At 43.0% G+C, this 22338-nt stretch overlaps 1 protein-coding gene across 2 annotated transcripts in view; it reads left to right on the top strand.

The window, feature by feature from the left end:
- The window catches only part of KIT (KIT proto-oncogene, receptor tyrosine kinase), an 88425-nt gene that overhangs the window by 53420 nt on the left and 12667 nt on the right, over positions 1-22338 (top strand). Inside the window, exons 7-14 of one of the 2 annotated variants that reach the window (XM_047856485.1) lie at positions 1816-1931; positions 16731-16845; positions 18388-18569; positions 19796-19902; positions 20000-20126; positions 20409-20513; positions 20603-20713; positions 21879-22029. In XM_047856485.1, coding sequence (XP_047712441.1) covers positions 1816-1931; positions 16731-16845; positions 18388-18569; positions 19796-19902; positions 20000-20126; positions 20409-20513; positions 20603-20713; positions 21879-22029 — 1014 coding nt within the window. Of the gene's footprint in view, positions 1-1815; positions 1932-16730; positions 16846-18387; positions 18582-19795; positions 19903-19999; positions 20127-20408; positions 20514-20602; positions 20714-21878; positions 22030-22338 lie in introns of both variants that reach the window. The other variant, XM_047856484.1, reaches the window with a different exon arrangement.

The raw sequence follows: 22338 nt of genomic DNA, 5'->3' as shown, positions 1-22338 counted from the left end.
TTCGGTAGCTCTGGGCCAGGTAGTGAACCCAAGTTCTGTCATAACACACACCCCTCTCATTTGATCCTCAACAGATTTATGATGAAAATAGAAGCAATCATAAAATAGTAACAAGTAAAAGAAAACTAGTAAAGAAAAATAAATCCAATAAAAGTGATTTTAAAAATTAAAAGAGTAAACTAGGCAAAGTAGCTTCCTTCTTGTAAGCTGCAGGAGCTTTTGAGTGTGCTGCACTAAGTACCTGATGTATAGTGAGTCAATAATTTTAGTCCTCCACAAGACCCATGATCAGGCACTCTTATTTTCATCATTTCTGTAGAAGAGGAAACAGACACAAATGAGTTAAGTAACTTGACCAAGATCAAAATGGCTACCAGAGGTAGATGCCCACTTAGACTTTGTATTTTTTTCCAGTCAGAAACTATGGGCTGTAACAGCAATGTGGGTGAGAGATGATGTTGTCCTGGGCCAAGATGGAAGGGTGGGAAGGAAGGGAATGGATTTGGGAGGCATCCAGGCCACCTCCACAGGAATACTCAGTGGTTGAGGGGGTGGGAGAGAGAGGTAGCTGCTGAAGATGTCCCTTCGGATCCTGTGTCCATCAGCCACGTTGGATGGCGAGGGGTGATGCCATTCAAGGAGGAGGAAAGGTTGGCAGGGGCAAATACTGTGAGTTCGGCTTGGTGTTTGTTGAAATTGAGGTTGACCGTGGGCTCTCTAGTAGGGATGTTCAGGTAGGAAGTATCCTAGGTCAGGTTCCCTCGAAGCAGAGCCTGAGACAGGGATTCTGGGTCAAGGGCTTCATTAAGGGGAAGAGAGACCTTCCAGGGAGTAGGAGAGCAGGGCGGGGAGGATAAAGGAGGAAAAAAAGGATATGGGTGAGCAGTAGGCTGATCTCAGGGGTCCTCTGGAGCTGGCTTTTTGTCCCTCTCCATGGGCGGTCACTCATTGCTGTAGACCTGGATCGGCAGTCAACTTTCAAGTGGGCCTAAGTGTCCAAGGGCAAGACTTGGGAGGACGTCACAGGTGTGAGTCATCATTAGCTGTACCCACAGGGCAGGGGTTGGGGGCTTGAAAATAGCTCTGTAGAGGAGGTGTAGGACTGAGAAGTCTGAACTGGAGGTAAAGATTTGAAAGTTGTGAGCAAACAGCGGGTAGTTCGGTGCGAGAGTAGATTGCTCAGGGTCACGTCAAGACGGTTGTGTCCAGGGCTTCTGGCAGAACTCCACACTCTGTCTACATAGCCATATCTGCCGGCCCTGCCATAAAAGAGAAGCTTCAATGGCAAGTACTACGAAGGACTCTAGGAAGAGGTGCTGGGCATGGGAGGAAAACCAGGAGGTTATGGAGTTGCAAGAAGGAAGGTGAGGGCCCACGGTGTCGACTTTGCTCTCTGCATGGAGACAACTCCGTGTAGATGCCTGCCAGGCTTGGGTCCTTCCAGGTGAGTGTTGTGAAAGCACAGCGGGGCAGGTGAGCTCAGGACACCGGTGGGGAGGAGACTGAGTGAAGGACCGTGGGCAGAGAGGGACCACGGACAAGAGGCCAGCCAGGGACCGGGAGGAGGCTGCATTGCCTCTCCCCACTCAGCACCCTCACTGGGCAGCCATTTTGTCCCAAGGTAAATATAGGTGTATATGTTTATATTTGCTAATGTGGATCTTGTTAATAACTGAGTTAAGCGAGTCTTATTTTTCCTCAAACAGGTGTGTATTTCCAGACAGAAATGGTGGATAAGACACTCACTTGAGGCAGGCCCTTCACAAGTGATTGATTTATTGCCTTTTTTTTCCCCCTGTGTGTGTGTGTGTGTAGATATGTGAGTGAACTTCATCTAACCAGATTAAAAGGGAACGAAGGAGGCACTTACACGTTTCAAGTGTCCAATTCCGATGTCAATTCTTCCGTGACATTGAATGTTTACGTGAACAGTGAGTAAAACAAACGGGTCCTTATCTTTTTATTTTTTATTATTTTAAGTTGTGGCTCGTGTTTGTAACAGCTGCAGAACTGAGCTCATTGTGTGCTGTGTAAATAATGTTTCATGATAATTTTGACCTTAACAAAGACCCCATGGTTTGGTGGTTGGAAGAATGTGTACGAAAGCCAATTCCTTGTCCTACATCTCGCTGACTGCACGACCTTGTGGAGGGCGCTCAGATTCTGGGTTCCGCCTTTGAGGCAAACAGAGGAGCCCTAGAGGTTAAAAATAACTGTCGTTTGAGGGAAAACGTATTATTATTGATTGTTGAAATGGGGAGGCAGAGGTTGAATGAGACCTGGATTATGGTGTTAGTTAGGTAAGAGATGCTATCAAGCTCTGACATGATTTCTTTGTGACAGTGCTTTCTTTTTCGGGGTTGTGAGATTATTTGTGTTTTGATTGTTCTCCTACTAAGACGAAGGCAATATTGATCCAGCTCCATAGGACTCTCCTGCGTAGCACATGGGTACTAAGGAGAGGAAGCAGGTGGTTTAGGATGGGAGGCTGGCTTTGGACATGGGAACCGGAACACCTGAGTCCTGCCCCGCTGTGGCCCTCACAACATCTTGGAGAAATGTCTTTGCCCAGAGGTTGAGGCCAAGGGAGCATGCTCACCAGCTGGGGCTTCTGCTGTGTGCTGGGCTTTTCCCCTGGCTCTACTCTGGGGGCCTATCTGCATTTCCAAGGAAGGATAGCAGGTGCCTGCCATACCGCACCAGCCAGGGCACCAGGGCACAGGAGGGCTCCAAAGACACAGAATTCCAAGGAGTGGCCAACAAAATGATCCATTGGAATTAGCCGTCCTGGGTGTGTGTTGGTGGGGTGGGGGGTGCGGGGGGGATAAGGAGACAACCCGGAACATTCCCTAGGAGACAACTTAGTCACTGTGCTGGGCACTTCCTGTATGCTGGTGAGAACAAAGAATGGGCACCGGTTTCTTGTCCTGAAGGAGCTTGCCTGCTCAGAAGTGAGTTTACAAGTTCATTGATGCTGAAGCTCCGTGGTATGCGGCAGGTAGCATGATCCATTTCAAGGGTAGACAGGAAACAGCTAGTAAGTGCCATTTAGGGCAGGTTTTTGATTGCTCTTCTGGAGTCTTTTAACTAGACCTTCATTTCCAAGCACAAGATGTTCTTACGTGTTTACATCAAGAGCGTCACGTCTGTGGAGCTAAACAAGTTTCTGAACTACAGGCCTTCTCAGGATCCTTACTGTGCTGGTGTGTGTTATGCCTCCCCAGGAGGGCCGGTAGATGCTGTGTGCAGCCCAAGCTTGTTTGACCACAGAACTTGCCTCTTTTTTGGAGGAAATCGTGTTAACATCTCAGTTCCTCTGAACAGCTTTGATTATATGGTATCTCATTGGCCTGCATTCCAGACATCTCCAGATTAATTCAGGTGTTAATCAGAGGAGTTTAGCATATTACACATGGGCAAAATGATCTGCTTCTGCAAAATCTCAATATTCGAGTAATTTAAGAGACGGTTGCAGGTAAATCAGTCTCCTTACAGGCTAATATGCACATTGTCCACACAAAACTCAATTTTTGGGTGTTCTGGTGCAGTGTTTCCCAACTATCTGTGGTAAAGGACCTTTCCTTTTTTTTTCCAGTTTATTCTGGCCCAGTACTTTGTATAAAATACAGTAAGAGCCAGGATGCCTGGGTGGCTCAGTCGGTTAAGCATCCGACTTCGGCTCAGGTCATGATCTCATGGTTCATGGATTTGAGCCCCGTGTAGGGCTCTCCACTGCCAGTGCAGAGCCCATTTCGGATCCTCTGTCCCTCCTCTCTCTCTCTCTCTCTCTCTCTCTCTCTCTCTCTCTCTGCTCCTCCCCTGCTGGTTCGTTCTCTCTCTCTCTCTCTCTCTCTCTCTCAAAATAAAGAAACTTAAAAAAAATATGGTAAGAGCCAGTCACTAGGAAAGTGAAATGAAAAAGAACAGACATATGCAAAACCCACGTTTGATTTTTTTAAATTGTGAGATTCAATAGATAGAAAAATTACTCTGTCAGATTGCTCCTTGTAAATGCTTATTATCAGGCTGTGTACTTAACTCTCGTTGACCAGGAACAGCGGATCATGGCCATGGCCTGCCCCACAGACCTCACTTTGAGAAGCTCAGTAGTTGGGAATTTTATAAAATGAAGTGCGTTTTGCGTCTCTCTTTCCCTGGCTTCAAGGTCAAGGAGACTTTGAGATCTGTCTCTTTCCCCTTTTTCATGCTTCCATTTGCTAGTCTGGTCTGCCGGTTAGCCGTGAGTCATTGACCTTAGAAAGATGTCCCCGAAGTCACCCTTACTTTTCTCTGGTGACAAAATTGCTGCCATTTTACTTACCAGGCTAATTTGCCATCCAGCAGGATCAGTGTTAGTCACCTCTGCTGGTGAACTCATGCTTGTTTTGAAACTGGATAAGAAACGGCATTAAGCTTTGCAAATGAACTTTTTCTCGGATTCCCCGTTGGTGCAGAAGGCCTTTTGTTTCTGCTGGGGCCTGGGTCACAGACATGCACCTAACATTTCCTGAGCTTCTGCTTCATGACACTGGGCACACAGACAAGAGTGTTGTCTGACCCCGTGGGTTAAGGTTCTTCAAGAAATCTTTCATTGATGTCAGTTCATTACAAACACTTAACAGTAGCCATTTCTTTTCACTGACCTTCCACATTGGATTTCCTTATCTCCCAGTTCTTTGGCAGAGGTAGTATTTGTTTTTAAGTTTATTTATTTTGAGAGAGAGAGTGTGTGTGTGAGCAGGGGAGGGGCCAAGAGAGAGGGAGAGAGAGAGAATCCCAAGCAAGTCCTACACTGTCAGCAGGGCTCGATCCCACAAACTACCAGATTATGACCTGAGCCAAAATCAAGAGTCGGGCGCTTAACCAACCGAGCCACTCAGCTGCCCCTGACAGAGGTAGTATCTTTGTGTGAAACTCAAAAACATCAGACCTCTGGTGAAGTATGCTCAGTTGCTGTTCACAGATCAAGTTAGCTAATTTCTTTGTTGATTTTTTTCTTCTTTGAAAAAGATTTTTTTAATGTGAAATTTTAAAGGCAAACGCTAAAAATAGTTTTGAAAGTTTAAATTGGAGAGTTGTGTCCATTTTGACATAACACTTTAGCTGAGCCAAATCCGTATGAAGATCTACTGTGTGATTTATTCTGTAAATAAGCTTAGCCCCAAGGATGAAAGGAATTGTGCTCTGCAAAAATTAGAATTGATAGAAATCAGAATAATAAATGCATGATATTAGTGCAGAAATTCAGTGACTTTTACTCAGTGACATTAATGAGTAATTGCGTAATAGATTCAGCTGAAATGCTTATGAAAATCCATGATTTTGAATGGTTCAATGTTTGATGGTTGAAAAATTCACTTGTTTTAAAAACTCCACACATAGATTTGAGTACCCTGAGTGTGTGCATGTGTGTATGTTTTAATTGCTTATGTGGGAGGCTTTAAAAAATACCATGTTCTGTCAGTTTGTGTTAGAGAAAAATATGTAGCATATTAAATTTGAAAATGTTTTAAGTCTGTTTTTAACTTCTCTAACCAAGCCATGATTTACATGGGTCTGTTCTGTTGACTGTTGGCTCTGTGGTATTAAAAGTGGTTTATAAAGGCCAGGCAAGAGCTATAACATGTTTGCCATTTTTGAGCAGAACTTCCAGTGGAAACTGATGGGAGTTTTCGCTAAGACACAACAGAAGAGGGGCGCCTGGGTGGCTCAGTCGGTTAAGCGTCTGACTTCGGTTCAGGTCATGATCTCGCCTTTTGTGAGCTCAGGCCCCACATCAGGCTCTGCGGTACAGGGTCTGCTTGGGATTTTGTCTTTGCCTCTCTCTGCCCCTTCCCCACTTGTGCGCTCTCTCTCTGTCTCTCTCAAAATAAATAAATAAACTTAAAACACACACACACACACACACACACACACACACACACACGAAAAGCCGGTGACTCTTTGCATTGAATTTGCATTACTATAATCACCCTTTAACTGCTTATTGAAGATGCATACAGAAATCAGATTCTTAGTTCTCTAAAGAAGTTTGATATCTTGGGTGAGTTAAATGTCTGTTTGTTTCCTTTGTCGATTAAAATTGGGAGGAAAGTAGCATTCTAAAATGTATAGAACTATCCAAACGTGTTTTCTTATATATATACGTATATGTATATATACATACATATACGTGTACGTATATGTATGTATATATACGTGTATGTGTATATATATATGAAGAGAAAGCACATATATATATACATATAAAAAAGAGAAAGCACTTTATTATGTCATTGTATTCAGATACAATGACATAATAAAGTGCTTTCTCTTTTTTTTAAGTTGATTTATTTTGAGAGAGGAGAGAGCGGGAGTCGGTGGGGGGGGGGGAGAGAGAGAGAGAGAGAGAGAGAGAGAGAGAGAGAGAGAATCCCAAGCAGGCTCCGTGCTGTCAGTGCAGAGCCCAACACGGGACTTGATCTCACGAACCACGAGATCATGACCTGAGCCAAAACCAAGAGTTGGATGCTTAACTGACTGAACCACCCAGGTGCCCCAAAAGTGATTTCTTATTTTTTTTTAATTTTTTCAACATTTATTTATTTTTGAGAGAGAGAGAGAGAGAGTGTGTGTGAGCAGGGAGGGGTAGAGAGAGAGGAAGACACAGAATCTGAAGCAGTCTCCAGGCTCTGCGCTGTCAGCACAGAGCCGGATGTGGGGCTCGAACTCACGGACTGAGCCGAGGTCGGATGCTTAACCACTGAGCCACCCAGGTGCCCCCCAAAAGTGCTTTCTTAATAGGTACTACTCTTTCCAAAATTCCTGGAGGTATAAGAAAGATGACACCACTGAGATTCTATACATGGCCTGTGATACTCCATTGGAAACTTCTGGTCTCCTTGCCTACAATAAATGTCACACGGTAAGGTTTTTACCAGATCCAGCACAAATAAAAGGCCAAATGTACATTTAACTCTAAATTATCCACTTCTTTTTTCTGTCACCACCCAATATTCTTGAATATTTCGAACCTTATAGCAGACTTAAGTGTTAATCAGTAATGTACATATTTTTTACGTTTATTTTGGCATACGCTTTCAAATATCCCAGGTGAGTCCTGAAGTAACCTATACAACTGTGGAAAGAAAGTATGATTGATATGATCATCAGTTATGATATGTATCAGTTATGATCATATCAGTTATGATATGATCATATGATCAGCAGTTGGTTTTCAAACCTCTGGAATGATTTTAAGAAGGTCCAGTAACTTTTTTTCCAGCTTTATTGAGGCATCATTGAGAAAATTGTAAGATATTCAAAGTGTATATATGATGATTTTGATGAATGGAAACATTTTGAGAAGATTCCCCTATCCACTTAATTAACATATTCGTCCCCTTACATATTTACCCTTTTTATTTTCGGTTTTCTGGATTTTGGGGGTGGGGGGAGGGTAATTTGTTTTGTTTTTTGGTGAGAACATTGAAGTTCTACTTTCTTGACAAATTTTGATTATATAATATGGTGTTGTCAACTATGATCACCATATAACTCGTTAGATTCTCAGACCTTATTCATCTTATACCTCACCCTTTGTACTCCTTTAATACTTCGTCCTAATTCCTTCATCCCTTAGGCCCTGACAACCCTTTTGCTACCCTTTTTTGATGAACTTCATTTTTTTTTTTAAAGACTCCATTTAAGTGATCCCGTGCAATATTTGTCTTTCCATGTCTGACTTATTTCATATAATACAATGCCCTCTGGGTTTATCCATGTTGTCACAGATGGCAGGATTTCCTTCTTTTTTAAGGCTGAGTAATATTTCTGTGTGTGGGGTACACATTTTATTTATCCATTTATCCACTGGCGTGGATCCACTGAGCACTGGAGTGCAGATGTCTCTTGAAGGTAATGGTTTTGTTTCTTTGGGATATATACCAAGAAGTGGGATTGCTGGGTCTTGTGGTAGTTCTATTTATTTATTTATGTATGTATGTATGTATGTATTTATTTAATTTTGTTTTTATATTTATTTATTTTTGAGAGACAGAGACAGAGCTCAAGTGGGGGAGGGGCACAGAGAGAGGGAGACACAGAATCGGAAGCAGGCTCCAGGCTCTGAGCCATCAGCACAGAGCCTGATACGGGGCTCCAACCCACGAACAGTGAGATCATGACCTGAGCCGAAGTCGGACACCCAACCGACTGCGCCACCCAGGCACCCCTGGTAGTTCTATTTTTAATGTCTTAGGGAACCTCCATGCTGTTTTCCAGAGTGGCTGCACCAGTTTGCATTCCCACCAGCAGTGTGTGAGGCTTCCCTTGTCTCCATGCCCTTGTCAACATTTGTTATCTCTTCTCTTTTTGACAATAGATGTGCTAACCGTTTGAGTGAGACTTGCATTTTGGTTTTGATATGCCAGTAACCTTCAAATGCCTCTTTAGCACATTATCTGCTGGACCAGCATTATGATTCTAAAATGTGTGGTAAATGATATCTAGGGGCATAAATAGATCTCTCTCCAGTCTTAAAGGTCTCCCCTTTCAGGACAAACCTAGCCAGTGGAGTCAGAGTACTGTGGTACTCAGGTGGAGGTAAAGTAAGGCAGACAGGACAAGTGAGATATGGAGAACTCTGGGGCTTGCCCTTCACCCGTGGGTATACGTGGAACACGTGGCAAGTTAAGCTAGATTGGCTATCCAAATGACCGCCAAACTGTACCAAGTCAACTCTCAAAGTTTCCAACTCTACATTATTTACAGCAGAGTGTTAACGGGGCTTGAAACAATTTAAGGAAATGCTAAATAATGCATTATTTTCACATCACCATATCATGTAATTAACATCCTGTCTGGCATGAGCAATTACTTATAGATCATACAGTGTACCTGTCTCAGTCAAAGTAGGAAATCATCTGGAATAAGGCCTCTTGAAGAGAAAGTTTCTCTTTGACCACATTTGCAAAATCTGGGCTGCCTTTTATGTGTTTTTGGTTATAGTTTTTAAAATTTTTTTTAATGTTTATTTATTTTTGAGATGTAGAGTGTGAGTGAGGGAGGGGCAGAGAGAGAGGGAGACACAGAATCCGAAGCAGGCTCCAGGCTCTGAGCTGTCAGCACAGAGCCCGATGCGGGGCTCGAATTCCTGAACCACGAGATCGTGACCGAAGCCTAAGTTGGACGCTCAACCAACTGAACCACCCAGGCACCCCTGGTTATGGTTAAGTCTACTTATGAATGGCTAAACTATCCTTCTTCTAGGGGAAGCCACTCTAAGGGTAACTCCCTGCAAACAAGGTACATGCCAGCACGTTCGCCAAAGGCGAGGGCAGACCTGTCAAGTTGGCCATGTAGATAGAAGGCTTAGACTGCCTGCCAGCAAGACCTCTGGGTCACCCACCCAGTGGGAGGTCTCAAGAACCTTCCCCCAGGATGAAATGGTAATATGGGGTGGCCTTCAAGGATTGCTCATTTGGGGGACTTTGGGTCTGTGCCTTTTAAGATCCCCAGGAGACAAGAGCAGTTACTAGAACTTTGCCTCTTTGGAAGGTGGAAATGTTTCTCTGCCTTCTAAACTGTCAGCCATTTTTTAAGGATTGCGATGACCTTCGAAACATTTGGGTGTCCGGGCCATACTTATGTTAGAGGCTAACCATTTTAAGGCAAAGCCTTGAGCGGCTTTGGTCTTTAGTGTTTTGTTTTTCCTATTAGATAGATTCTATTAGGTCTTCTAGATTAAAGTATTAGAATTCTTAAACATTAAATAAAGCCAGTGCTGAATAGAATCCTTTCTTGATTTATTTATTTGCTTTTGAGGATTTGCTGTAAGGCTATCCCAGTAACCAGAAATGTAGCATGGCTCGTGCAGACATTTGTGTGCGTGTGTTTTGAAATTAAAACAATTTTTTAATTATAACATATTGTGTGAAGCATAGTTCTAGAAAAACTAGAAAATGTGAATAAGCAAAAATAAGCACGTTTTAATTATGCCTTTTAAAGTTCATTTACTTACCATTGCTAATATATCCCTTACTGTGTATATGTTCTTCGTGACCATTTTTTTAGACTTTTTTTTTTTTTTTAAATAAAACTGAGGTCCTACTGCTTCGCAAGTAAGCTTGTGTTTTTGTGTTGAATAGTGAATGCATTGTACACATCTTTCCACGTCATGAAATACTCTTCCGCAAACTTATTTTGGCATCTCATTGCATGGATAGTGCGTAATTTTTTTTAACTCACGTCTATGGTGCGATTTTGAGACTTTGTGTAGAATGGCGGATGGGACACGGATGATGTGACTGGGGTTTTAAAGAAACCCATCAAATGCTTATTTAAGGTTTATAATTATCTTGTTTAATCTCAAATGAGTGACCTTGCCTAAGTGCCTGGGAGTAAATAAGGTTATCATCTGTCATTATCTTTCATGCTCCCATGTCTTAAACATATGTCACAGAAGATGCACTGTGCTGGCTTTTGGGACAGTTCTAAATTAAGGAATAATTTTCAGATCTTCTTAGCGTGGTTGCTAATCCGTGTAAAAACAGTCGCTTGTCTTTTTACATTAATCTTTTTATAGGTAGTGTGTATTCATTTGCAATATCTGACAGTGTCTGAGCCCTGTTTTTATTTTCTCTTCCCGAATTTGAAATGAGTTTTTGTTGTTAAATTGCTTGGGAGTTACGAGTGTTGTTTTTGATGTGACACTTTAATATCTCCTTTTCCTAATTAAGAGGGTCTCTGTGGCTGCAAGAATTGCTGGAGACACTTAAGTGGAAAGAAAAAAGGAATATCATGGCAACCTCCTTTTAAAGTAGAATTGGAGGGGCGCCTGGGTGGCTCAGTCGGTTAAGCGTCCGACTTCAGCTCAGGTCACGATCTCGCGGTCCGTGAGTTCGAGCCCCGCGTCGGGCTCTGGGCTGATGGCTCAGAGCCTGGAGCCTGCTTCCGATTCTGTGTCTCCCTCTCTCTCTGCCACTCCCCCGTTCATGCTCTGTCTCTCTGTGTCTCAAAAATAAATAAAACGTTAAAAAAAAAAATTAAAAAAAAAAAGTAGAATTGGATTCTCTTATATTCTAAAAACATTTAGGATATGCGTTGGTGTCATTTTTCCTTCATGTCGTATAAGAAAGTTGGTCTGGTGGGGTGTGTTGCTAATTTGGGGGATCTAGTTAAACACAGCCTGCTTGAGAACAGGCAACCTTCTAGACTGTTAAGGCCCTTTGTTCGTATGATCTGGCCATTCTTTCATGTTTATGGTAGAAAAGCAGGAGAAACAGGTTTAAGTTATGTAACCATGTAAACTGCCAGAATTGACCCTGAACTTGGGGCACACTATTCAAAAAACAGCATGAATTCCTCTTCATATTAGTGGAACTTCTCTTCTATGGAAACTTCCTTTCCAGTTGAGCCAGGGATGTTTTTACATCAAATTAGCCGCCTTCAGTTATACATGTATTTACAGGTTCACCTATAGCTTAGTGTAAATTTAAGCAAACCCACGAAGAGGTGCATATTTTTCCCATGAGTTAGATGTCAGTAACCGTTCTCCTCCACTTCTGAATTATGTGGCAAAATGAATTCAATGCTTGTACTAACAATTTTATCGCATGCCTGCACTCCACGCGTGTGACCACATCCTCCTGCCCCATGTCTGGGTCACATGGCAGTGGTACCCCTGTAAATTGAGCCTGGGGGTTCTGGTTGAGGAAGGCTTTCTGCAGGCAGTTTTATTACTTTTTAATTATTTTAACTTAATCTTCGTTAATCCCAATCTCAGGATTGGGAGATCTTTAATGGCTGTTTAGAACACAGATTGGCAGACTGTAAGACCTGGGGCCAGATTCAGTCTGCAGCCTATTTTTTGAAGGGCCCATACACTAAGACTTTTTTTTTTTTTTTTGAATGGTAGAAAAAAAATCCCAGCCTAAAATATTTATTGCCTCACCCTTTCATGGAAAGTTAGTTTACCCCTAGTTTAGAATATCACTTTGTTAGGAGGGTGTTTTTGCTTGTTTGTTTTGATTTCTGTTTTTAATTTTATTTATTTTGAGAGAGAGAGAGAGTGTGTTAAGGAGGGGCAGAGAGAGAGAGAGAGGGAGAGAGAATCCCAAGCAGTCTCTTCATTGTCAGTGCAGAGCCCGACACGGGGCTCAAATTCATGAACTGTGAGAGCATGACCTGAGCCAAAACCAAGAGCTGGAAGCTTAACCGACTGAGCCACCCAGGTGCCACTGTGTGTGTGTGTGTGTGTGTGTGTGTGTGTGTGTGTGTGTGTGTGCGCGCGCGCGCGCGCATGTGTGTGTTAATGGTAGATACTCTGTTAAAGATACCTGGATACGGGCACCTATAGTTGAAGTTTTATTTCGTTTGTTAAACAAACTTCTATCAAAGTGCCCATCTGCCAGTTTCCGGCGATCTTTAAGAATGTGTAAAACAAAATATATTTTCAATATATCTATTCTGGGGAGATTTTTAAGCAGAAGTAAAAGTTAACCTGAATTGTTTTCTACTCCTATTTTAGCTGACTTAAGTTCCTTTATCGTAACAGTGTGATGGCAGGAATACAGATTTGACCCAGGCACAAATAGTGACAGATTGCTACAAAGCATTGCTATGTTGCCATTAAATACCAGCAGACCTACAGTCATAAAAACAAAATGCATCCTTATGAGCCCTCTTCATTTAGTTTCTTTATTGTTTGGGGACCTAAGTTCGTGTTCTTTGCTGATTATAGAGCGTGGGTAAATGTGCATGCGTAGCAGGAGCCGGTCGAGGTGGTCGGGGGCGAGAGGAGTTCAACTCCAAAATGCTTCTGCACCGGTTACTTGTGTGTCTCCTTTCACCCCCACCCCAGCTCCTATTATCTGTGCTGTGTTCTTAAAAATTTGTTTTGTTCTTGCTTTCCGTATGGGCCTGATGGTGGTAACAAGGAATATTTTTCAAGATCACATATTTCTGGGGTAAATCAGCAAATGGTTAGGATTTTTAATTGCATGAGCCATAAATTCTCAGTAGAGTCATTAAGCACTCTGAAATCAGCCTACAAGCTGATCAGTGTTGTTGGAGACACTGGAATGACTCAGGTCCATGAAGCTTTGAAAGGAGAAAAGGCTATTTTCTTAATCTCCGCAGGAAATACATAACTCATACACCTCTTAGGCTTATCTAAACCTCCAACTTGGGAGGAATTAGGGAATGTGTCATTTGGTATACTGCTGATTGCCGAATATCTCAGAAACCACAGCTCAGATTTAACCTGGAGAATTGCAGAGTTATGTATCTTTAAAAGCAAAATGCATATTTAATGCCTTACACAGTGCATCGAGGCACTTACAAAATGCAGATGAGCCCAGATTTTCATTTTTAGGAATCAGATTTATACCTAGCTCATTCTTTATGCATTAAACATTTTCATAGTGCAACTTGCCATGTAGAGCTGAAACTGTACTCATGTAATTTAGCCTTTTCAAAATGAGGTCTGTCATCACCAATGTTAGGACAGGGCTGGGATTAGGGTGAAGCGCCTTGGGTGCAAAATTTAAGGAGGTGCTCGCTGACTGTGCCAGCCCTGTATTTACAAACCTTGAGGAGGGTGAGTGCCTTCTTAAAATCCACACCCTATGTGTTTTTCTGGCCTCACCCTAGTCCCGGCCCTGATCAGGGTCTTTCGTAGGTACTTTAAGAAGGCACATTGCTGGGTCAGATCCTCAACTTACTGAATCTCTGGGATTGGGTTGGGGGGTGGGGGAGGGGGCAGGAATCTACATTTAACTTCTTAGTGCTTCAAATGCACATTGAAGTTTGGAGGCCTTCTGAGCTTGGTTGGCCAGGCTAAGGACCAGCTGGATGAAAGCTTCCTGTTAGCCTTAGGTTACAACTGGCCTGAGACAGTAACTTAGAAATCTGCCCAATTAACCAGCACACAAGAACAAGTAGGCCAGCCGGACCGCGCCACTTGCCAGGCCTGGCCGTTGTGTAACTGCTACCAGGTGTCACGCTGGAAGGCTTGGATCTTGATGGTAGCCAGAGCTAAATGTAACTGATTATGTAATTTTGAGCTGTTCCAATTTTTTAAATTAAAAAATGGTTTATTGGTTCATTATTAGCTCCGTGTTCGTTGTAAAAAAAAAAAAAAATGAGAAGGTAAGTCGAAAGAATGAAATTGAAACTCTCCGTAACCCAGGGATAACCATTGTTAACATCTGAAGTATCCTTTCAGGGTTTTTTTTCCCCCCCCTACTGGATTTATATTTAATTCTACTGAAAGAATCTATCGTCTGGCATTCGGAAGGATGGGTGACAAAACGAATGTTGGTATAAGGGTATCTGTCTTAGAATCTCGATTCCCGTCTAAGTCCTATCCAGTTATCTTTCCCATCTCTGTGTCGACCCTCCCCCCTCACCTTGAATCTCTGCGCTAAACAAAAATCCACATGAACAGGTAGATGTGTGGCTATCTTACGGCCCGCTATTGCAAAATAGTGGAAATGGTGCCCCCCACACAGGGAAGTCACCGTTAGTCTCTTCTTCTAGGTCCCTTCTTGTGATTCTAATCGAATTCCTTTGACTCTGGGGACCTTGTTCTTTTGGAGGGGAATTAATTGTCCACGCAGCTCTGCCCCTGCTCCACATCCGAGGTACAGTCAGTAAGACGTGGTTCTGCCCTTGAGTACGTAGAGTCTGATGGAAGAGGCAGACCAGGATGTCTGTATAAGTATAAGAGTGTCAGGTACCCTCACATGCTGCAGGAACAGGGAGGAGAGACCAACCAACTTGGCTTTGGAGAGTTGAGCATGGCTTGAAAAAGGAGATGACACTTGAATGGAGTCCAGACAGACCTGCCGTATGGCGCCTCCCGTCTCCAGCAAATAGCATTCTCCTAAAGTTCCACTGTTTTTTTGTGTTCTGTCCTACTTTTCAGCCCAGTCACACAGTTGCCCATGATAATTAAATGAGACTTGCCAGATGGATGCTTTTGCAAGACGATGGCTCGTCTTCTTGCTCTATTTGTGAAAGCTGGCATTGGATCCAAACTCTCAAGGAGGCCCCTACCTTGAGATTGCTTTGGAGTGCCGCTCTTTCGTGCATATTAGCCAAATGGCCTGCCCGTCCGCGGGGCCAGGCTGAGTGGCAGGTGGGTGTGCCATGCATGCGGACACTCTGATCCCTGCCAAGCTGTTTTGCCTGCAAGGAGGTGAGGTGCCGAGAGGTGGTTCTATAACATTCCCTTCCTTTGAGGGAGTTAGCTCCTAAGCTTCCGATCTGTCCCTCTTAACCTTCTCACCACGTGTATTTTCCCAGTCAGTTGCAACATACTCGATGTCAGATTCCCAGTGCGTTGAGTTACAACACATACACGTTATCACGTTATCTCAAGCAATTTGTACGTCACTGAAGAGAGTATTTAGAGTGGCAAATACAGTTAAATTAGGCGGTGGCAAACTTGATTCACCAAGGAGGGTCGGTACTCTGAATCGAAAACGATAACTGAATCATTAACAAACTAACAACAAATAAATCTATTTCATTTCTGTGCATATCATTCTTCCTTCTTGGTGTGCTCTATCTCATTTAATTGTCATAGCATCGCTGTGAAATGGGTACGGTCATTATTCCCACGTTACGCACCAGGAGGCCTGATGGAGGGCGGGTTCCCGGTAAGTGTGGGCGCCCTTCTGCAGGCCCGGCCGCCACGTGTGCGGCCCCCCATAGTTCTGTGCCTGATGCTGTGCTAAGGATTCAGGGTGAGCATCCCCTCGTCCCTGCTGTCGGATGCTCACAGTCTGGCCTGCTCGTTCTCGAAGGGTTAGCAGTCTTCCAGTGTATCTCCAGGAGAACAACTGAACGTAATAAGTTCATTTTCCTTTCACTTTAGAAATAATCTCAAGAATTTGCAGTGCTTTAGGGCACTCTTGATTGAATACCAGTTGATTATTGTCGTTACCCAGAAATGTCAAATTAGAGCATGCCTGCTGATACAATTTACTTTTTCAGTGATTGTACACAGGTTTAGGTGTATGTATGAATAAAACTCTCGGGCTGGCTTCCTGTTACAATTTTCTGTCCATATTTTGCATTTGAAGTAAAACTTCGGAGTTCAAAGCCCGTATTGTATTCTACTCTTCTGTTTGGGTTTCTCTGTAAATAGTATGATTCCGTTCTTTCATTCGCACCCATTCCCTTCTGTCCCAACCCCCCCCCCCTTCACCCCCAAAAGAGGACCTTCCTGAGATGGGCAGAGGGGACTTCTTCTTTTCCTGGAACTCCTCTTAATTTCATCCATTCCAGTCCGTGCCATAACTGGAAATTCCGATGGCAGGTTCAGTGATGTGAAATTCTGGTGGCAGGAATCTTAAACGCGACTTCCACCTTCCCAACAGTCTGGCATCCTAACGTTCGGATTAGAAGCCGTCTTTCCGATTGCCCCTCGCAGGACACAGAGACCCTGCCAGGTGGTCCTGCAAACCCCACTTCAGTCATCCCCGAACGGGGAGCTCTCGGGGACCCCCACGTCTGCAGTGTGGACAGTCCACGCTGGGGTTGGGCAGCTCTTTGTAAGCCCCTCCTGGTCTGATCCTCACTTCTGCCTCCCTCCCTGCTTCAGATTCTCCCCTTTGAATGTGTTCCCTCCGGGTCCTCTTCAAACCTCAAGAAAGTTCTAAGGACTTGAAAGCAAGGGAGGGAGGAAGTCTTGGTGAGGTTTTCCAGCAGTCTGACGTATGACCGTCTCTCTTTTCCTGCAGCAAAACCAGAAATCCTGACTCATGAAAGTCTCGTGAGTGGCATACTACAGTGTTTGGTAGCTGGATTCCCGGAGCCCACAGTAGATTGGTATTTTTGTCCAGGAACTGAGCAGAGGTGAGGTGATGATTTTGGGTACCGCTTGACATGCGTAAGGGAAGGACCGTAATTTAGTTGAATTTCAGATATGTTTTCAGATTTTTTTTTTTTTTTTGGAAGCTTTGTTTATTTTGTTCTTCTCTCCACGTGGCTTTGTAGGGGGCACAATTGCTATATTTTTCGTGGGAGACATTAATTTTGTTTGCTGAAAAATGATTACTGAGCGACTTCTCTATTTTGGTGGTTATCTTTTGGATTTATCACGCAATTTCTAGCCTGCAGGTAGATAAAGCAATTTTCCAGGACAGAGTAATTAGATTTCCATTCTCTACACAGGAGGTAATGTGTGTGGGAAACGTGGCTGCAGTTACCATGAAAAAAATTACCTCAGAAGTTAATTGCCAAGTTACCAAAAAGTAATGATCGTGCAGTTACAACATACATATGGCATTTGTAAGCTGCGTGTTTTTAAAAGGTTTTCTCCTTGATTAGGTGCCCAGCCCCTGAGCAGAGCACATCTGGCATTGTGTTTTCCTCTCCCTCGCAATCTGCACTTAAGCCTTAAATTGTCCTTTCACATTACCTGAAGATGAAAATGGGGTCAACGTTGCTGTTTTTATCCATCAAACGCTATTTTGTGCTCCGGCTTTAAAAGCCCAGTGTAACATCACCACTGAATAGTCAGGATAATAATAGGAATTTTATTTTTCACAGAATAGACCTCTTTATCACGACGAGTTGGAAGAGGTTACGTAGGATTGTTGTTTTCAGCGGAGTTTTAGTGGAATGTTTTCTTTGGGGAACAATAAGGAGGGCTCGAGACCCCTGGAAATGCCCCGGCAGTGGCAGTAACCCCAGCAGTTACTGTGATGTGTGCAGCAAATGTTTCTGGAGGGCAGCTGTATGCTAGACGCCAGTCTGGTGAGCAAAACACACCTGAGTCCCAGCTTTGTGAGTTTATGTCTAATGGGTAGAGGTCCGCGAAAGATGAAATGAACAGCTACCGTAATCGGGTGTTAAGTGCTATGGGGAAAAATAAAACGAGGTGAGGGAATAGAAAGGTATTGGGCGTATGGAGGACATAATTTAAAATAGGGTCGTCTGGGTCTAGCCCCTGATGGGCTTTGCTGCCTGGAGTACGAGCCGATGGTACAGCTTCTGTCTCCCTACATGAAACCTGGAGCTGCAGGGTCTCAGCCGCTGGGGATTTGGGGGCCGCCCTGTCTTCATCCTTGTAGACTTTAACTCTTTCCTCCTCTAGGCTCTTCTTTTTCAACGCTCATGTACCGTTGAAACCGGTCATGAAACCGCTCAACGGAATAGGTGTTTGAATCGGGATTCGAACTCCTGTCTCACTCCCTGGATCTTCTTGTCCACCATGCTGTTCTTTCTCACTGTGCCAGGGAACCTAGTGCCCATCTGTGCTCCCGCTGTTGGTCGTAAAAGGAAATTCCTGATTATGACCTGCTAACTTAGTTTGAAAAGTATGCCAAACCCATTGTATTTCATGATGGTTGATCTTTCTGGAGTAAATCGGGTTGTTATTTTTCTTCCCTCTAGATGTCCTGTTCCTGTTGGGCCACTGGATGTGCAGATGCAAAACTCATCTGTATCGCCATCTGGAAAACTAGTGGTTCAAAGTTCCATCGATTACAGTGCTTTCAAACACAATGGCACAGTCGAGTGTAGGGCTTCCAACAATGTGGGCAAGACTTCTGCCTTTTTTAACTTTGCATTTAAAGGTAACAGCAAAGGTATATTTCTTTTTAATCCAATTTAAGGGGATGTTTAGGCTCTGCCTGCCATATCAGTCATGATTTTCAGTCCATTCCACCAATGGCCATGTCATTTCTGGTAATTTCTACATTGTACCATGCCGTCATCAAACTCACAAAGTTTCATTCTGCACTGTTTGTTAATAACACGTATGTAGTGATTTTAACTGCACACTTTATATTTACATGTGTCTGTGCACATATGTATGCATGCATGCACGTGTGTGTGTGTGTGTGTGTATAAAATGAATCGCATATTTCCAATCATTTCCATTTAAAGGGGGTAGAGAAAAAAAATAGGGGAGTATGTTTACCTTATAGCCAAACATAATAACCAGAATTAGGGCAATTTAGAAATTTAAATTTAATTTAAAATTTTAGTTATTTAAAATCACATTTTAATACGTCGCCAGGCACTCTTTCAGAAAGCTAACACTGACTTTTATGAAGTCACGTTAGTGAACTATTTCTTTAATGTCTGCAAAATTTGAATCATGAGTGACTGACTACCTCTGCTAACATAAGTTAAATGATCCTTGTGGACAAATTGATGAATTGGTATGAAGTTAGAAGACAAAGAAACCGGGCGCCTACATTCTTAGGGCTCAGTTTTTGTTTTCTTGAGTTGGCAAAGATGTGTGCCAAAAAGTCGTGTGTTTTCAGTTTTGAGTAATGAAGGAAGAATCTTTCATTGTTCTTCATCATAGATTTTTTTTTTTTTTTTTTTACTCAGGCAATGAAAGAACATTTTAAAAATGTTTTCTTACAATGTTTTCTTGGTTGTAAAAGAAATTCTTGCTCAATGTAGAAAATTTGGAAAATGCAGGGAAGCATAAAGAAGAAAGTTTAGACCCTCCAGAAAGGAAACTTCTTAAAGCTGTCCAAAGCAGGAATTCGGTTGAAGTACAAAACTCATTCGTATGTTGTTTTTTGTTGACAAGCGACATAAAGTTATTCTTGTGCTGCAGAAATCTCAACCTCCACAGGAGCCTGGTTTCAGTTGTTATTTGAAAAGATTCCTTTGAATAACAAGAGTAAGATAATAAGCGAGGCAAGGAGCGGAGAACGCCCATGGCTTTGAACCCTGCCAGGGGCTGTTAAAATGGGAGATGGGCGAGTTTGGGGTCAGGTGGTTGTGGTAAAGATCCGTCCCTGCGAATAGATTGTGATTCCACATTCCCCTTTCATTTTAGAACAAATGCATCCTCACACCCTGTTCACACCTTTGCTGATTGGTTTTGTGATCGCAGCTGGTATGATGTGTATTATCGTGATGATACTTACCTACAAATATTTACAGGTAATCCTTCCTTTGCTCTCTCCCCTAATAAGCGCTGTAATGATTGAAATGTTCGTCATTAAAAGACGATATACCTTTCCCTTTCTCCCCCGACCAGAAACCCATGTATGAAGTGCAGTGGAAGGTTGTCGAGGAGATAAATGGAAACAATTATGTTTACATAGACCCAACACAGCTTCCTTACGATCACAAATGGGAGTTTCCCAGAAACAGGCTGAGTTTTGGTCAGTATGAAGCCGGGGCTTTCCGTGTAACCTCTTTGGGTGCGCATAACAAAGACTTTAGGGAACCCCAAGAACTTCCTTTGTTCTGTTGCACCTGAAACCGCGTTTTCTGTGAAATGTCACCACCTTTGATAGAGTTGGCCTACTGCACATTATAGGGAGATGTCATGGACAGATTTGTCCTTAATTCCATAACAGTTCCTTAATTGTTGAGTTTGAGATTACACAGGTGGTCCGTTGGTCCCAACACCACCACGTGCTCTCTTCTCTTCCTTTCTGCAGGGAAAACCTTGGGTGCCGGTGCCTTCGGGAAGGTGGTTGAGGCCACTGCATATGGCCTGATTAAGTCGGATGCGGCCATGACCGTTGCTGTTAAGATGCTCAAACGTAAGCTTTTCTCCTGTAGGCTGCTGCATGCCCTCAACATTGGCTTGCCAGATGTACTTTTTGCTAAAATGAGATCTCTCTAATTTTAGCAAGTGCCCATTTAACCGAACGAGAAGCCCTCATGTCCGAGCTCAAAGTCTTGAGTTACCTCGGCAATCACATGAATATTGTGAATCTTCTCGGAGCATGCACCGTTGGAGGTAAAGCCATGACCAAATTACCTTTTATTATCTTTCAAATGATCCAAAAAGGGGAAATTTTAATACGATTTCGACAATGCTCGATTACAAGCTTCTCGCAAGATTTTTGCCCAGGTTGTTACCTCTTGCTCGATTTCACGCCTCTGCTCCCAAAAGTGTTGTTCTTCAGAGTGTGTATTTGAGTTTTATCGTCATGGGTGGGACAGCCCAGGACATACCCTAGTTACTGTCACATATGTTGCCTCGACATTGACCTCCTGAGTATCTTGAGAATGTCTCCTCTCATCTAGCACGTCTCCCGATCTTGCAGGCTTTATACTTTGCTGGATCATTTGTAGTCACTAAAGGGTTAACATTCATTTGCACGTCATAATTAAAGATAGACTTCGAAGCCTGCCAGTTCTCAAATAATGCACCAAATGAGGCAGACACTTCACTTCTGCAAGAAAATAAATTTCCAGTCTGAAGCAGTTCTGAGGTAGAGCCTTCCATCAAGGATTTCTGTGATGTTTCCAGAAAACATGTTGGTCCAAAGGACCAGATCAGCCATCTTCCTCAAGATGTACAGAGATTCGTGGTCAAGTTGACGGCCTCCATAATTTCTTAGAACAGCCCCCGTGAAGGTGGCATCCACATCATGCATGGTTCGCCAACATGTCTGCCCAAGTGAATTAGTTGCCTGTTAATAACTTCAGGGCTGCAGTTGTAGGCACGGTCACATATCAGCTGGCTGTTCCGTTGTGGTTGCTTTTTCTTATTATGCAGTTTGTTCTCTGCGTCATTTCCACAATAACGGTGGGAGAGGGTGTGGAGCCCCCGCAAACAGAAGTGAATCAAAGGATTCATGGAGGAAATTTGATAGTCGTACAACATTGAAAGCGGTAACTCTTTGTAAAGCCAGCAGTCATGCCTGGCTCCAAGCACTGATATACTGACATTACTTAGAAAGTCAGGTAAAGGGGACTTGCTTGTTCAGTTTGACCCCACAGAATGCTATTTTTTGCCAGCGGTGTCAATAGGTAGGATTGTATTGGTACTAAGTGGTCTTATCAAACGAACCTGAATGTTAATGGTTATGATCACTCCCGAGTGTAATTATGGGGGAGGGCAGCATTGTCTATATATCTCATCTCTCTTTATTTAACCTTCTCTTATATGCCTGTAGGGCCCACCCTGGTCATTACTGAGTATTGTTGCTATGGTGATCTTTTGAATTTTTTGAGAAGAAAACGTGATTCATTTATTTGCTCAAAGCAGGAAGATCATGCAGAAGTGGCACTTTATAAGAACCTTCTGCAGTCAAAGGAGTCTTCCTGGTAAGGCTGATTTACATAAATAGCTGTTGACAGGCAGTTCGAGGGGTCATAAGGGTTTGCAATCAAGGCCGATTGTTAAAAAAAAAAAAAAAACTGAACAGAGATACTTTGAGGCACAAAATCAGAATTATTAAATCAGATGTCACCAACAATTTAGAAAGTTCGAATAGTGTTTGTAAAGATTTGAAGAGTGTTAAACTTAGATTTCCGTTGATTTTTTAAAATGCATCTTTAGTTTGTTTCAAGGCATTAGTTCTGTTCAGTTGAATGAATTCTGTACCTGTTTCTCTTATGACTCTGTTCTTGTGT

The sequence above is a fragment of the Prionailurus viverrinus genome, chromosome B1 (assembly GCF_022837055.1).
Source record: "Prionailurus viverrinus isolate Anna chromosome B1, UM_Priviv_1.0, whole genome shotgun sequence".
Classification (NCBI taxonomy): Eukaryota; Metazoa; Chordata; class Mammalia; order Carnivora; family Felidae; genus Prionailurus; species Prionailurus viverrinus.
Note: the sequence above shows the minus strand (reverse complement) of the source record. Positions and strands in the feature narration are given on the sequence as shown.